This window comes from Sphaerodactylus townsendi, linkage group LG06 (assembly GCF_021028975.2).
Source record: "Sphaerodactylus townsendi isolate TG3544 linkage group LG06, MPM_Stown_v2.3, whole genome shotgun sequence".
Lineage (NCBI taxonomy): Eukaryota > Metazoa > Chordata > Lepidosauria > Squamata > Sphaerodactylidae > Sphaerodactylus > Sphaerodactylus townsendi.
The window spans coordinates 103,940,335-103,955,123 of record NC_059430.1 but is presented as its reverse complement, the minus strand read 5'-3'; the positions used below and the strand labels follow the sequence as shown (position 1 = coordinate 103,955,123).

At 48.3% G+C, this 14,789-nt stretch overlaps 1 protein-coding gene across 9 annotated transcripts; it reads left to right on the top strand.

Moving 5' to 3' along the window:
* Nucleotides 1-2,741: 2,741 nt before the first annotated feature.
* MEAF6 (MYST/Esa1 associated factor 6) lies at nt 2,742-13,612 on the top strand. Of its 9 annotated transcripts, XR_007244907.1 has the most exons (9): nt 2,751-2,929; nt 3,120-3,235; nt 7,209-7,311; nt 9,128-9,173; nt 9,934-10,126; nt 11,506-11,535; nt 11,670-11,731; nt 12,218-12,251; nt 13,222-13,612. XR_007244907.1 is itself a non-coding variant. In XM_048502094.1 (8 exons), the coding sequence occupies exons 1-8, from the start codon at nt 2,825-2,827 to the stop codon at nt 13,228-13,230; spliced, it is 636 nt and encodes a 211-aa protein (XP_048358051.1). In that variant the 5' UTR covers nt 2,754-2,824; the 3' UTR covers nt 13,231-13,612. The 9 variants fall into 9 exon arrangements, 6 of the variants coding, with proteins under 6 accessions (XP_048358055.1, XP_048358056.1, XP_048358051.1 ...); XR_007244909.1 differs by lacking the exon at nt 7,209-7,311 and having other exon boundaries at nt 2,747-2,929; XR_007244908.1 differs by lacking the exon at nt 11,506-11,535 and having other exon boundaries at nt 2,752-2,929.
* The last annotated feature ends 1,177 nt before the right edge of the window (nt 13,613-14,789 follow it).

The window sequence follows — 14,789 nt, the reverse complement described above, 5'->3', positions numbered from 1 at the left end:
GAAAGCCCCTTCACTCCCCTGGGAGAGGGGGCTCTGAAAACCCCCTCGCTCCCCCCCCCCCTCAACAAAAAATTAGAACTCAACCAAAAATTAGGTACCGGTTCTACTGAACCGGTGCGAACCAGCTGAATCCCACCACTGCTCTGTAGGTGGCAGTTGGATCCATCCTCCCTGGCAACTATATAACACAGTTCACATATTCTGAATGTATGGATATGGACTGCCATGTATGATGAATCACCATTTGAATGGCTTCTATGCAGCACTACACCACACTTATAATAAAGTAGGTGTTGGGTTTACCTGCACAAAACCTTCAGGGTGATTAAAAAAATTGCTTAGTTTAATTACCCCCAGTCTTGCATTCATCATCTTATTCAATCCATGTCACAGCATGCACCAATTGTCCCATTTTACTGTCTTGTCCACTGTGAGTGCTGAACATGCCTTGAACAGAACTGCTTCTCTGCTTATGTTTAGCCTCCAAAGAGCAGAGGGGCTCAGAACAACAGGGGCAAATTTAATTGGTTGGAAGGGGTAGTTCGCCTCACCTCTTGGGTTAATTCTGGTAAGCTGTACTCACAAGCACCGAGTCCAAAACATCAGGTCTTTAAAGTAGCCAAGATTTGTTCAAAGAGATATTTCAAACCTCATTCAACAGTAAAATAACAGAATAACAACTAAAAAAAAACCCCAGGTAAGATGTTTTTTCTAAGGCTCAGCAACAACCAGGCCAATTGAAGTTAGCCACTGATTACCATTCTCAGCTGTCCTTAGTTAAACAAGAAAATTACTAAATTATCACCCTGTGGTTTACAGGAGTCACTTCAGCAGGTCAAGCTAGATTCCTCAGACACACTGAACAGTGATGTCACTGGAAGCAGCTTCCTATAGGGTTACCTGCCAAGCCAAATGCAGGTTGACGCAGCCATCCTCCTGCCATGGTCAGTAAAATGAGTCTCCAGCTTGCTTGGGGTAAGGGTAGACGACTGGGAAAGGCAATGGCAGATTACCCCCATAAACAAAGTCAGCCTAGTAACCGTCATGATATGACATCACCCCATGGGTCTATTTTGACCTGGTGGCACACAGGAGACTAACTTTACCTATCTGCTTTGATGGTGCTGTTTTGATTGTGAGAAGGGGGAAATGGTAGAAGAAGGAGAGTGGAAGAGACCAGAAAAGGGTCAGTGGATAGTTTCCATTTTTACTGCTAAAGGAGAAGGCAAAGTTTTGAGTGAACAAAGAGGTGGTCACCAATTGTAATGATGCCGAGAGTTCACGGGGAGGTGTAGTTATGTTGCTTAGCCCATTAACCTTACTTAGCAGTAGATGATGATGACACAAGCCAAGCTGGTGAGCCTAAAACTTTGGAGTAGATATGGAGCTGGGGCAGTTTCTGAAACTAGGAAGGGAGCCAAGGTCTCAGCAATCCTACTTCATGAGTCCCACAGTTTAGAGCTGCAGAACCCACACGATGTTCCAAATAGCTTGGAATGCTGAGGTGGAGAATTCCCCTTTTGTATCTAACTGCTTTGCAGATCCAACTGGGTTACTCCATGCTGCAACACTGCAAGACCCTGCATTGGATGCGACCCTTTGAGTGGCTTCCGAGTCCTTTGAAGGAGGCCCTGACTTGCAAGGTGAGGCGAGGCTCAATTATGCCCTCTTATATTTACCACAGGCTCCGTCTGCAGCACCTAAGTTTCGCCCATGGGCTTTGGGTCTGGCTAGGATTGCCAGCTCTGGCTTGGGAAATTCCTGGAGATTTGGGACCAGAGCCTCAGCAAAGTGGAATTTGGGAAAGGGAGTGAGCTCAGTGGGGGTGGGATTCCACAGAGTCCACCTTTCTAAGCAGCCATTTCCTCCAGAACTGATCTCTCTTGCCTGGAGATCAGTTTAATCCCAAGAGATCTCCAGCCACGGCCAGGAGACTGGCAACCCTATGCCCACCCTGAACCTCTTGGCCTGGAGGTTGAGCTCCAGAAGTCACTTAAGGCTAAGCTGCCCTTAAGGCAGAGGGGGCTTTTGGTAGAAAGTATTGAGACCAGAGTGGAATAACAGGCCAGAGTCTCTATCCTGGACAGCCAGTTCTTATATAGCTAAGCAAAAACAAAGCAACAACAAGAAACCTTAAGGATTTTTGTACTTTTTAGAAAAGGATTTTTTTTGGAACATTACATGATAATGCCCCATTGTGAAGGTATCACAATGTCATTCATGACAGGCAGCCCATGTGGATATTATTCAATGTTGATTTGTTGCAGTGAGCCCTTTGTAGAGGGACGACTTGGTTTGTTTCCTTTGGTAAATCAGCACGCAATAATAAACCCGTGTAGATACTGTTTGTGTTATATAAGCTTATTTATGATTGTTTAGTGTATGTATATTGAATATTAGAGACACTGGCACATTAATACCATTAGCCATACAGGTGCTTGCTTGCTTGGATTGTTAACCTTTCAGCAACCGACCCCACTTTCATTAGGGTCGACTGCCAGGAGGCTGGCAACCCTACGTCTACCCTGGACCTCTGGGCCTGGAGCCTGAGCTCTAGAAGGCACTTAAACCACAGAGCGGCCGTGCAAGAACCGCCTGCCCGGGCAGGATGAGCGGCGACCTCCGTCCGGGGCAGAAGCGCGCCTGGGTCCGGCTTTCCTGTCCGAAAGCACGTGGAGGGCAGGGCGCCCCTGGTGCCCGGAGGCCGCCTGGCCGAGCCGGAATCGAAGCGCTCGGCGGGCCAGGATAGGCAGGGCTGGCGGCTGCGGCTGTTGCTGCCCCCGGCGGCGCGGCAAGGCATCGCCACTCCCCGGTCGGGCCGGCCATGGCGGCGCTTCACGGGGCGGCTGCCAAGGCCGGCGCCCCGCCGCAGATCCCGGACACCCGCCGCGAGCTGGCGGAGCTGGTCAAGCGCAAGCAGGAGCTGGCGGTGGGTGAGCCGGGCCGCGAGGGAGGGAGGGAGATAGGGAGGGCGAGCTGGGTTGGGCTAGGCCGCGGCGGTGGGCCTCGTCCTCGGGGGAGGCGGGCTGGAGGAACGAGGCGGGGCGGGGCAGGGCGGCCTGCTGCTGCTGCTGCCGCTGCTGCAGCCGGGCCACTAAGGCTGCCTTCCCGCCCGGCAGGAGACGCTGGCCAACCTCGAGCGGCAGATCTACGCCTTCGAGGGCAGCTACCTGGAGGACACGCAGATGTACGGCAACATCATCCGCGGCTGGGACCGCTACCTCACCAACCAGAAGTGAGTCCGGGACGGGCTTGCAGGGGAGGAAGGCAGCAGGGCTAGGCGTTGCCAATTCAGAACCGGGGAATTGCTGGAGATTTGGGGGGTGTGACCTGGAGAAGGCAGGGTTTGGGCAAGAAGAAGGAAAGTTTGGACTTATACCCCGCTTTTCTCATCCGTGAGGAAACGTAAAGTGGCTTACATACCCATTACTTGCCCCTCCCCAGAACAGCCACCTTGTGAGTTCTGAGAGAACTGTGACTGGCCCAAGATCACCCAGCAGGTTTTCATATGGAGGAATGGGGAATCGAACCCTGTTCACCAGATTAGAGCCCACCGCTCTTAACCACTACACCACACTGACTCTAAGGTGGAGTTTAGCATGAACGTTGTTTCACAGAGCCCATCCTCCAAATCGATCATATCCTCCTGGGGGATTGATCATAGAGTTGGAAGAGACCACAAGGGCCATCAAGTCCCCCCCCCCCCCATGCCATGCAGGAACACACAACCAAAACACTCCTGTTCATCTGTTTTAAAACCTCCAAAGAAGGAGGCTCCTCCACTCTCCGAGGCAGTGAGTTCCACTGTCAAAAAGCCCTGACAGTCAGAAAGTTCTTCCTAATGGTACAATTACTTCCCTGGATCTAGACACTATACTCTTATTGTTGCATCCCAGAGTTGCATTGGCTTTCTTGGCTGCCATATCACAATGCCAACTCATGTTCAGTTTGTAGTCTACTAAGATTCCCAGATCACTGTACATGTACTGCTGTCACACATCCTATATCTGTGCATTTCATTTTTTCTGCCTAAGTGTAGAATCTTACATTTATCTCTGTTGAAATTAATTTTGTTAGTTTTGGCCCAGCTCTCTAATCTATCCAGATCATTTTGAATCCTGCCCCTGTCCTCCAGGGTATTAGCTACCCCTCCAAATTTGGTATCATCTGCAAATTTGATGAACATGCCCTCTATTTCATTACCCAAGTCATTGGTAAAAATATTGACTAGCACTGGGCCCAGAACAGAACCCTGAGGCACTCCACTACTCACTTCTCTCCAGGATGAAAATGAGCCATTGATGAGCACTCTTTGTGTTCGGCCAGTCAACAGATCCATCTAACAGTTGCATTGTCTAGTCCACACCTTTCTGGCTTGCTCGCAAGAATATAATGAGGCGCCTTGTCAATGGCCTTGCTAAAATCAAGGTATGCTATGTCCACAGCATTCCCTTCATCTATCAAGTTTGTCACTCTGTCAAAAAAAGAGATGAGATTAGTCTGGTGTGACTTGTTTTTGAGAAACCCATGTTGATTTTCAGTGATCACATTATTCTCTTCCAAGTGCTTACAGACTGTCAGTTTAATGATCTGCTCTAGAATCTTTCCTGGTATTGATGTCAGGCTGACTGAGCAATAGTTGTTTGGGTCCTCTTTTTTCCCCTTTTTGAAGATGGGGGCAACATTATCTCTCCTCCAGTCCTCTGTTCTCCAGGAGTTCTTAGATTATAGCAAGCAATTCTGAGATTACTTCTGCCAGTTCTTTTAATACCCTGTGATATAGTTCATCATGTCCTGGAGACTTGAATTCATTTAAAGTATTCAGGTATTCCTGTACTACCTCTTCATTTATTCTGTGCTGAATTTCCCCTTCTGTATCTTCTGATCCATTTCCCCCCAGTTGAGCACTGTTTTTCTTTTGCAAAAAAACGGAGGCAAAGAAGGTGTTGAGTAGTTCTGCCTTTTCTCTGTCCCCTGTCAGAATTTCACCAGCTTCTCCACACAGTGACCCTATCACATCCCTTTTCTTCCTTTTGCTACAGACATAACCAAAAAAGCCCTTTTTATGTCTTGCAAGTCTGAGCTCACTGTGAGCTTTAGCTTTTCTGACTTTTCCCCTACATGTCTTGGCTATTTGTTTGAATTCCTCTTTAGTAATTTCCCCCCTTTTTCATTTCTTGTACATGTCCCTTTTATATCTTAGCTCACTTGAGAGTTCTTTAGACATCCATCCTGGTTTCTTTAGACACCTCCCATTTTTCTCTGTTTGAAATTGTACCTTCAAGATCTCACTTTTAAGGAACTCCTAACCAACTTGTACTCCCTTCTCTTTTAGTATTCTTAACCATGGGATCACACCCAGTAGTTTCTAAAGTTTACTGAAATCAGCTTTCTTGAAAGTCTAGAACGCGTGTCCTACTAGACTTTGCATCCCCTTTCCATTGTATAATGAACTCCAGGAGAACATGGTCATTCCCACCTAAGGACCCACCACTCCCACCCCATTAATCAGATTATAATTGTTGGTTAGGAGCAGATCTAAAATAGCCGATCCCCTTGTTGCCTTGTCCACATTCTGAACCATTAAATTGTCTTCAAGGCGAGTGAGGAAATTGTTGGACCTGGTAGTCTTGGCAGAGTTTGATTCCCAGCAAATATCTGGATAGTTGAAATGTTCTATTACTACTATTTCTTTTCTTTGTGAAAGTTTGGTCATCTGCTCCAGGAAGGCATCATCCAACTCTTCAGTCTGGCTCGAGGGTCTATAATAGACCCCCCCACAGTGAGATCACTGTTGTTCTTCTCTCCCTCAATTTTTACCAAGATGCTCTCAACCTGGGTACCAGGATTTAAGTCATGGGCCTGCTCACAAGTGTAATCATCCCTGATATATAGTGCTACTCCTTTGCCTTTCCTTATTGATCTATTTCTCTGGAATAGGTCATGCCCCTCAATTATTACAGTCCAGTCGTGAGATTTATCCCACCAGGTTTCAGTGATTTATTTATTTATTTTATTTATTTTTTGAACTTATATACCGCCCCATCCCCAAGGGGCTCTGATGCCTATTATATAATATTTATTATGCCATGTTAAGAGTTCAGTTCATCCTCTTTATTACCCATGCTTTATGTATTAGTGTAGAGACATCGAACGCTTTGGTTCATGCCCTTATTTAAGGTTTCATCCCGCTCACTGTTGGGTTTTTGAACTATTATCTCAGTTCTCTCTATAAACTTCAGCCAATTCTCTCTAGTACTAGGTGAACTCTTTCCCACTTGAATATTGACTCTCTCCCCAACTTCACTGAGTTTAAAGCCCTCCTGATAAGGTGTGTCAATCTCCTGGCAAAAATGCTCTTCCCTACAGCCGTGAGGTGTAACCCATCCCTTGCCAGTAGTCCCTCTTCATGATACAGCAGACCATGGTCCAAGAAGCCAAAATGTTGATCTCTGCAGTGTGGAGATCAATTGTAATTCCAGAAGATCTCCAGGCACCACCTGGACGTTGGCAGCACTAGGAAGAACACATCTTCTCTTCCCTTATTTAATAAATTTAATAAATTTAATTATTACATTTATTTCCTGCCCTCAGGGCTCAGGGCAGCGAATAATTAAACAATAAAAACAACCAAAGAATAATACAGTGAAATCAATTAACAGTAGCAACAGCAGATGGCAAAGACCCACCCCCCTCCATGCCCACGGGAGGCCAAGATGGTAGTATGGAGGTCGAATATAGCAGTCAACCCAGCTGGCCAGATGGAAAAGTCTGGCGGAATAGCTCCATCTTGCAGGCCCTGTGGAAACCTTGTAAATTCCTCAGGGTTCTGATCTCTAGGGAGCCTATTCCACCAGGTAGGGGCCAGGGCCGTAAAAACCCTGACCCTTGTGGAAGCCAGCCAGATGTCTTTTGGGTCAGGGGCTTCCAACACGTTCTCCTCCGAAGAACAGAGGGCCGTATGGGGAGATCTGGTCCCTCGGATATGCAGGTCGAAGACCATTCGCAGCCTTATCTTGTTTCTGTGCAGGGGCTGCCCTGCCCAGTTCAATGGCCAAAAGACCTCCAGCCAAGCCCAAGTGCTGGTGTTTCCCTTGGGGGGCTGCTGGGCACTCTCTTCTCTACAGAGCCTTTCTGGGCCCTCAAAGTGCATCTTGGCAGGTGGAGCGAGGGCTTCCTTCTAAAGCTCTGTCCTTCGTTTATGGCAGTTGTTCTCTGTCTAGGAATTCCAACAGCAAGAATGATCGACGGAACAGGAAATTCAAAGAAGCTGAGCGCCTTTTTAGCAAGTCCTCGGTCACCTCGGCTGCTGTGAGTCCCCCCCGTTCGCATTCACCAAGAGCAGCCAATTCCCTCGGCTTGTGGGAGGCGTGCATAGGATATGTTCCATGTCGTGTCACACCAAAGCCTGGTGTTGCTGCTTTTGAGCATGCCCACACAAGGCTTTCAGTGTCAAAGAAAGTAGCAGGCTGCCCACCAACCTCTATATCACTTTCCCAGGACTACTTTTAGCAGAGGCAATTTCGTGGTAGTGGCAAGAAGAAACCACTGAACTTGTTCGTCTGTGTTTTTGAATGATATGGAGCCCAGTCAGGATTCTGCAGCCTGTTCACAGCCAGCAAACCTCTGAAATAATGGGCTTGGAGACAGCATTGAGGGCTTTAGCCCAGAGGCGTAGGAGGGGAAAATGGTGCCCAGGGCAAAATGGCACCCACCCCCGCATCCCTCCACTTAGTTTAAAGCAACCTGGTGGGAACTACACTTCCTGGTGTAGAAAAAGCGGCCTGGTGGGAACTACACTTCTCAGGTGACCTTGCGTGTTGTTCCTACCAGGCCGCTTTTTCTACACCAGGAAGTGTAGTTCCCACCAGGCTGCTTTAAACTAAGGTAAGTAGGGATGGGGGGAAGGAGGAGGGGTGGGGGAGGAAGAGAGGGCAGAGGCAAAGGTGATATCCCCCCCAGGCGCGCGCCCTGTGCGCAGCGCACCCCCTTTCCCATTATAGCTCCGCCACTGCATCTGGCCTGCTTTTTTGGCCCTCCAGGGCAACTGACTAGGCACTGTAGGTACCTGATGGTCTGATCCAGCAGGCCTGTTCTCATGCTCAATCATGGGAAGTTCCACCCATCTATACAGTGTTGCTTTTGAACCTCCTCTGCCTGCCACCATACTTTACATTCTATTGTCACTTCTCCATTCGTCACAACCAGCTGCTTCTTCATTGATAGGCTAAACAGCACATATTGTACCTGTTCAGAGCAGCTAAGCTCATAGATGTACCTGCCCCCAGTGATAATGTGCAGAATTTTTATTCTCCTGGATGCCGTTCCTGGGGGTGGGAGGTGGGGGTGGGTCCTCAGGATGCAAAGGCTACACTCATGTATTACAGTTGCAGAGTATAGTTAATATTGCTTGTTGTTAGTTATACGCTTTTTTTTCAGATGTAGCTCACGGTAACTCACAAGTAAAACAGCGCAAAATAATGTGCTTGTGAAAGTCACCATAACATCCAACAGCAGTTAAAACTAGTAAAAAGAACAGCATCTTTAGTTTGCTCCAGGGCTTTCTGCAATCAGTTTTGCAGTTGTTTCTGGAAAGCCCCCAGTGAAGGAGCTAAGATAATTTTTCTGGAGCCAGATAAGAGTTCCAAAGCTCCAGGACAGCACCTGGTTACTTTTTCAGAGATCTGTAGTTGGGGCTTCCAGCTGATCTCTGAGCAAGGGCAGCAGTTTATGAGGCCCAAGAGATCAGCAGTCACCTGCAGCTGCCTTATACTGAATCAGCCCATCAAAGCCGGTATCTTTTACACCACCTACTACTTGATCCTTTAAACTAGCAATAATGGGGATTGAACCTGGGACCTTCTGCATGCTGAGCCACACCCTCTCCTTTAATCTAGCCTGGAAATTTACCAGAAGCCTCTGCAGTTGGCATAGAACTGACTAAACATATTAATTGCAGCAGGCCCCCATTAACATTATGGCTACCATGTTCTGGTTTGGATGGAGTTTCTGGACAGTCTTCCGAGGCCGCTTCATACTTAGGTTCCTGTGGGAGTGCTGGGAGAAGTGAACAAAATCTACCTGGAAGTTTCAGTTCTACTCACTCTGATCTTTTCTGGTTTTGTAGGCAGTCAGTGCACTGGCAGGAGTTCAAGACCAGCTCATTGAAAAACGTAAGTTGAGCCCCCTCTCCCACAAGCCGGTCCTTCCCCTGGTGGATTTTGTTTCCACACTGTAGGCTTCTGAGCTTTAAAAGAGTGGAGTCAGTATCCTGCAGAATCCTGCAGTGAAATGTGACTGATACTCTCTCTGACACGAGTCCCTCTGAGGAGAGGTTTAGATGCAGCCTTGCATTATCCAGCCCTCTCCAGCGTGGTGTATGGTTAAGAGCAGGTGGATTCTAATCTGGAGAACCAGGATTTGATTCCCCACTCCTCCACCTGAGTGGCAGGGGCTTATCTGGTGAACCAGATGAGTTTCTGCACTTCTACATTCCTACTGGGTCACCTTGGGGTAGTCCCAGTTCTTTGGAACTCTCTTGGCCCCACCTACCTCACCAGGTGTCTGTTGTGGGGAGAGGAAGGGAAAGGAGCTTGTAAGTCACCTTGAGACTCCTTACATGAGAGAAAGGTGGGATATAAATCCAAACTCTTTTCTTCTTCTTCTGTCTTCTCCTCCTCTTCCTCCTCCTTCTTTCTCCCTCCTCCTTCTTTTCCTACATGTTTACTGCTTCTTATTCTGCTCTGAACTTTAGAAGGGTTAAAAATATACCTGACCCTAACCAATCAGCTAGATATGAGTAGAAACTTACCATCTGCTCTGCTCGGCGCTCGGTGGTACCAGTGGGATGACTCTAACTGGGGGAAGGGGGGGGGGTTCTAGAAGATGGCTTCGTTTCCTGAGCTGCACCTGTTTGGCTTTGTCCCATTGCAGGGGAGCCTGGTAGCGGGACCGAGAGTGACACTTCCCCAGATTTCCACAACCAGGAAAACGAGCCAAGTCAGGAGGAAGCGGAAGAGCTGGACGGCTCTGTTCAAGGTGTCAAGCCCCAGAAAGCCGCCTCTTCCACCTCCACAGGCAGCCACCACAGTAGCCACAAAAAACGGAAGAACAAAAACCGACACAGGTGAGCCAACCGGGCAAGTGCGGAGGGGGGAGGGGCTGGGGAAGGCTCTGTCTTTTGGAGGATGTCTGCTGGTTTTTCTCTGGGTCCTGAGCTGTGCTGGAAAAGGCTGCTGATGTCAGGAAAGAGACCTATTGTGCAGAAGGTAGTTGGGGGGTGGGCTGGGGGGAAGAGGGCTTACAAAAACTGAGGGGTTTTGAGCAGTAACACTGAGGTGTTACTGTTCAAAACACCTCAGATTTTGTGTTACTGCTCAAAACACCTCAGTTTTTGTAAACACCTCAGTAACACTGGCCAAACTGAGGTGTTACTGAGGTGTTTACAAAAACTGAGGTGTTTTGAGCAGTAACACTGGTCTAGAGTTCCTACCCTTGGACAGAAGAAAGCCTTTTCCTTCTAACTCCGATTATTGACGCTGCTGATTAAATGAAATGAAATGGCAGCTGATAAGCAGTGAGTTCCGTTCATCATCATGCATACAAAGGAGACTCTTTTTAGAATCACCAGCAAGAAGTTATTCCCATCACAGCAGCAGGCGAACTTGGCTCAGATCCAGGCAAAGCCACGATCAGGAAGACAGTATTTTTTGAAAGGGAGGAAAGTCTTCATGCCAGTAACTTTGGCCATGGGGTGGTGGTGTAGACACAAAATTGCAGGTGGTTGGGCCCTTATATTTGTGCAATGTCTGGATCTGATCATTTCTATGATCCTGGCAGCTGAAACTGACCCGTTTGCCATCCCACACCCCCGAGTTATGCCTGACGCTTCCAGTTGTGCCCTCTGCTTGCTTGGTTGCCGCCAAAATACTGATCAGTGAATGAGTCCGCTCGGGGGGGTGGGGGGGTGGGCTCAGGTTCTTTTTTTCTCTTCAGCAGTTGCAGAGCCCTGAAATCAAGATCTGTACAAATTTGGGTTGCGGTTTTTGTAGGATGCTCCGCCTCTCCTCTCGTCTCTTGCTTGTGGATTTTGCTGTGTTTGACTTTCTTGTCTTAGTTTTCCCTGACAAATTACCCACATGTTTCCTTAAACGTTTTCAAATTCACATGTGGCCAAAGCAGGCCATTGCTTTCCCTATGGGCTTGTGATTTCAAAATGGCAACACCCCCCGCAACCCGGTTCTTTGCTCCTTCCTGCCGCCCCTGCAGGTTTTCTAACCTTGCTGACTCCCGCTCCTGCCCCCAACGCTTCAGGGTGTCAGGCAGAGAGAGCTCTTCACGGTGGTGTTGGGGCGAGGGATTCTAGGGGGTCTGACTGTGTAGCGCCTTGTCATTGGCTGTCTTTATTTTGGAATACTCTTGCTAGGGTGGCTAATCAACTAATGGATTTAATTCCTTAGTCAATTAATTTCTGTTGCTTTCTTCCTTTCAAATGCTGCCCCTCAGTCCGTCTGGCATGTTTGATTATGACTTTGAGTAAGTTTGACTTGACTTTGCTTTTTGTGCTGTGTCGTTAGTGTGCCGACCCTTCTTCCTCCCCCCCTCCCCCCTCCCTCAAGTCCTCTCTCCTCAAAACTATTCTAACCCATAGTTTATCTGTTTAATTGTAGGTATGTATATTAGGTTAGGCTGGCACGTTTTTTAAAAAAAACAGACAAAAGCGTTAACGGAGGTAATACTTTATTTAATAACTTTGGCAAAAAAAAAGAATAATCATAATTCAGTCGGCTTCATTCTTCCGCTTCTTTACATCGTTTTAAAAAGCAGATAAACTTCTCTTGAGTTTAACTGATTTTTCCCCCTGCTTTGCTTTCTAAAGTTGATTAACTGGGCAGATGTGGTGATTCCCTAAACATACCAGGCGCCCCTTGGGTGACTGCGGGTGTATCCAACCCCTCTTTACTTCTGACACTTAGTAAATGAGCTGCATTATTAACATGCTAACCTAGTGCATGACTTGTTCTCTCTGCCTGATTGTCTCTGCGTGGGTAGAAATCTGCCCTTCTGAGCAGGGTTGGGTGGGAAGTTCTGCTTTGGCTTGGCTGTGCTGGTGAGTGGGGAGGAACTGACCACCTGCCTTATGCAGCCGCTGGGGCTTTTAAGCTCTCTGCGACCCCAGTCTGGCCTGACCACTCTTCTCTGCTTTCTTCCCTTCCAGGATTGATCTCAAGTTGAACAAAAAGCCCCGCACTGTAAGTATCAGCCTGGATGTCAAATATTTGGGGCTCCCCTCCCTCAACCTTTGGTCGTTTTTCTGAGGCTTTCTGTCTCAGGCCACATTACCAGAACCGACCTCTCGTTTCATCAGCCGCTATCTTGGATTGGGGACTGAATGTATCTTACATTAGCTAGAAACATTAAGGAAAAATTCTTTAGTTTGCCCTTGACTATTTCCTTTCAATTAATTGGAGGGAAAGCATAGGGAGCAGCTGTGGCGTAGTGGTTAAGAGCAGGTGCACTCTAATCTGGAGAACCGGGTTTGATTCCCCGCTCTGCCACTTGAGCTGTGGAGGCTTATCTGGTGAACCGGATTAGTTTATGCACTCTAACACATGCCAGCTGGGTAACCTTGGGCTAGTCACAGCTCTGCGCGGCTCTCTCAGCCCCACCCACCTCACAGGGTGTTTGTTGTGGGAGGGGAAGGGAAAGAAGATTGTCAGCCCCTTTGAGTCTCCTTACAGGAGAAAAAAAGGGGGGTATAAATCCAAACTCTTATTATTTATTCATTGTATTTACTTCACAGCCTTTCTCCCAAAATGGCTCACGTTAGTTCCCCTCCTTTGTTTTATCCTCACAATGACCCTATGAGTTATTTAGAGTGTGTGAGTGACCCACAGTCACCCTGCAAGCTTTCGTGAGAGAGTGGGGATTTGAACTTGGCTCTCCCAGATCTTGGTCTGACACTCTCCCTCCTTCCTTCCCCCATTTTTTGGCAAAGCAGGGACTGGAATCTGTGTCTCCCAGATCCTAGTTTAGTTCTGTATTACGTTGCCTTTCATCAAGAAGTTAGGGTCTGCACTGTATTTCCCAAGAACTAGTTCTGTTACTGCTGTTTGGAACTTCCCTTTCCTCTTTTTGCCCCCTTGGATCAGTGGGTGGGAGGATCAAGTTAGGTCTCCGTGTATGCCTTCATTGACGCCCTTCCTTCTCTCCTCCCTACAGGACTACTAGGCTCTTCCGCAGCGAAACCTCCAGGATCGACCTCTCCCCCACTCCCCGCCCAGTAGTCCAGGCCAAGAGACTGAATAAGCACAATGCCAGCTCCTTTCTAGACCTACGCACCTCCTCTTGCTTGTAGCCCAGATCTGGTGGTGATAATCCCTGGCTCCTGGCGCATCTTGTTTCCTCACTGATCGGAAATAGAAGCCCTCTTCTCATTGGCCGCACTTACCGTTTCATCGTGTATGTAAAAGAACCCCTGAGAGATGCTCCTGTTGATGTCTCCACGTGCCACTGCCGCCTCTTACTGATGATATTGGGGGGGGGGGGTGTCTCATGTACGTTGGGTGGTCGTCGGTTGTCTTTTTAAAATAAATCTTGGTATTTAATTTTCCATTTTTGAAAAAAAAATGATCCAAACATTACAGACCAACAAGGGGGTCAGCCACAGGGTGAGCTGCTGGAAACTAAAAATGGTGCCTTTAAGTGTCCTGGTGCATCTGCTTCACACTGGAGAGAAAGGGGCAGGGGGATAGCACTTGGGTGAGCCTGACTTTAGTCCACTTACCTGCTTTTTGGAACTAAAATACTAAAGCGCACCCCCCTCCTCTGAGCTGGAGGTGACTCTTTTCCCTGTGACAACCAGACAGTGTGTTGGGAAAATGTAGCCCGGTGCAAAATCTGAGTATTCTGCCCACCCACCCCTCTCCGGTAAAGGTGGCCACCCTCCCTTACCACGACCAGACAACATTTTTTTGCACCAGGTCTTGAAATCAGTGTATGAACCCGGGGGGGGGGGGGGGCGGGGGAGAGAAGGGGGAAGGTTTGGTGGGCAATTTTCCGGGGGGCCCCCACATGACTAAATGGCCACGGCCTGAGGACATTTGACCCCATATGTCCCCCTGGGCGGAATGTCCCTGCAGCCATACCTAGAAATGTACATGTTAGTGTGAGGCTAGTTCAGGGGTCTGCAAGCTGCGGCTCTGCAGATGTTCATGGACTACGAATCCCATCAGCCCTGCCAGCATGGCCAATTGGCCATGCAGAGCATCCGGTTGAAAGGGGACTTCAAGCATTGCAAAAAAGTAGTACAGGTCTCTGTGCGCGTACAGAGTCCCCCAGGGGGAGAACCTTTGCCTCACCTCCCAGCTGCTGAGATCGAGCCTACATTCCGACCGCTGCTCCTCTGAAAGCCACTGAAGGTTCCGGGAGTTGCTCTGCCCGGCTGGTTAGGTCAGTTAGCTTTTGCGGTCCCAGCCTTTGACATCTTCAAGGGCAGCTCAGGACTGGTGCCACAAGCAAGCCCTATGTAAGTGGGTGTCAAAGCTTAGAATTAGGGAGAGAATGTGTTCATTATGCGTGGGAAATTCTGGAATGGGCCTAATTTTTCAGACCTCGATTATATGTGAAAAGGGGGTTAGGTTGATTCAGGCGCCTCCAACATCAGGGAGACCCTCAGCAGTGTTGGAATTCCTCTAGGGAAGGTTTCACTTACCTTCTGGGTGAAGTTTCCCATTGGGCAAGGCTTGTGTTTTTCCCTAGAGTCAGCAGTCTCCTTCCTGAGAGCCAGC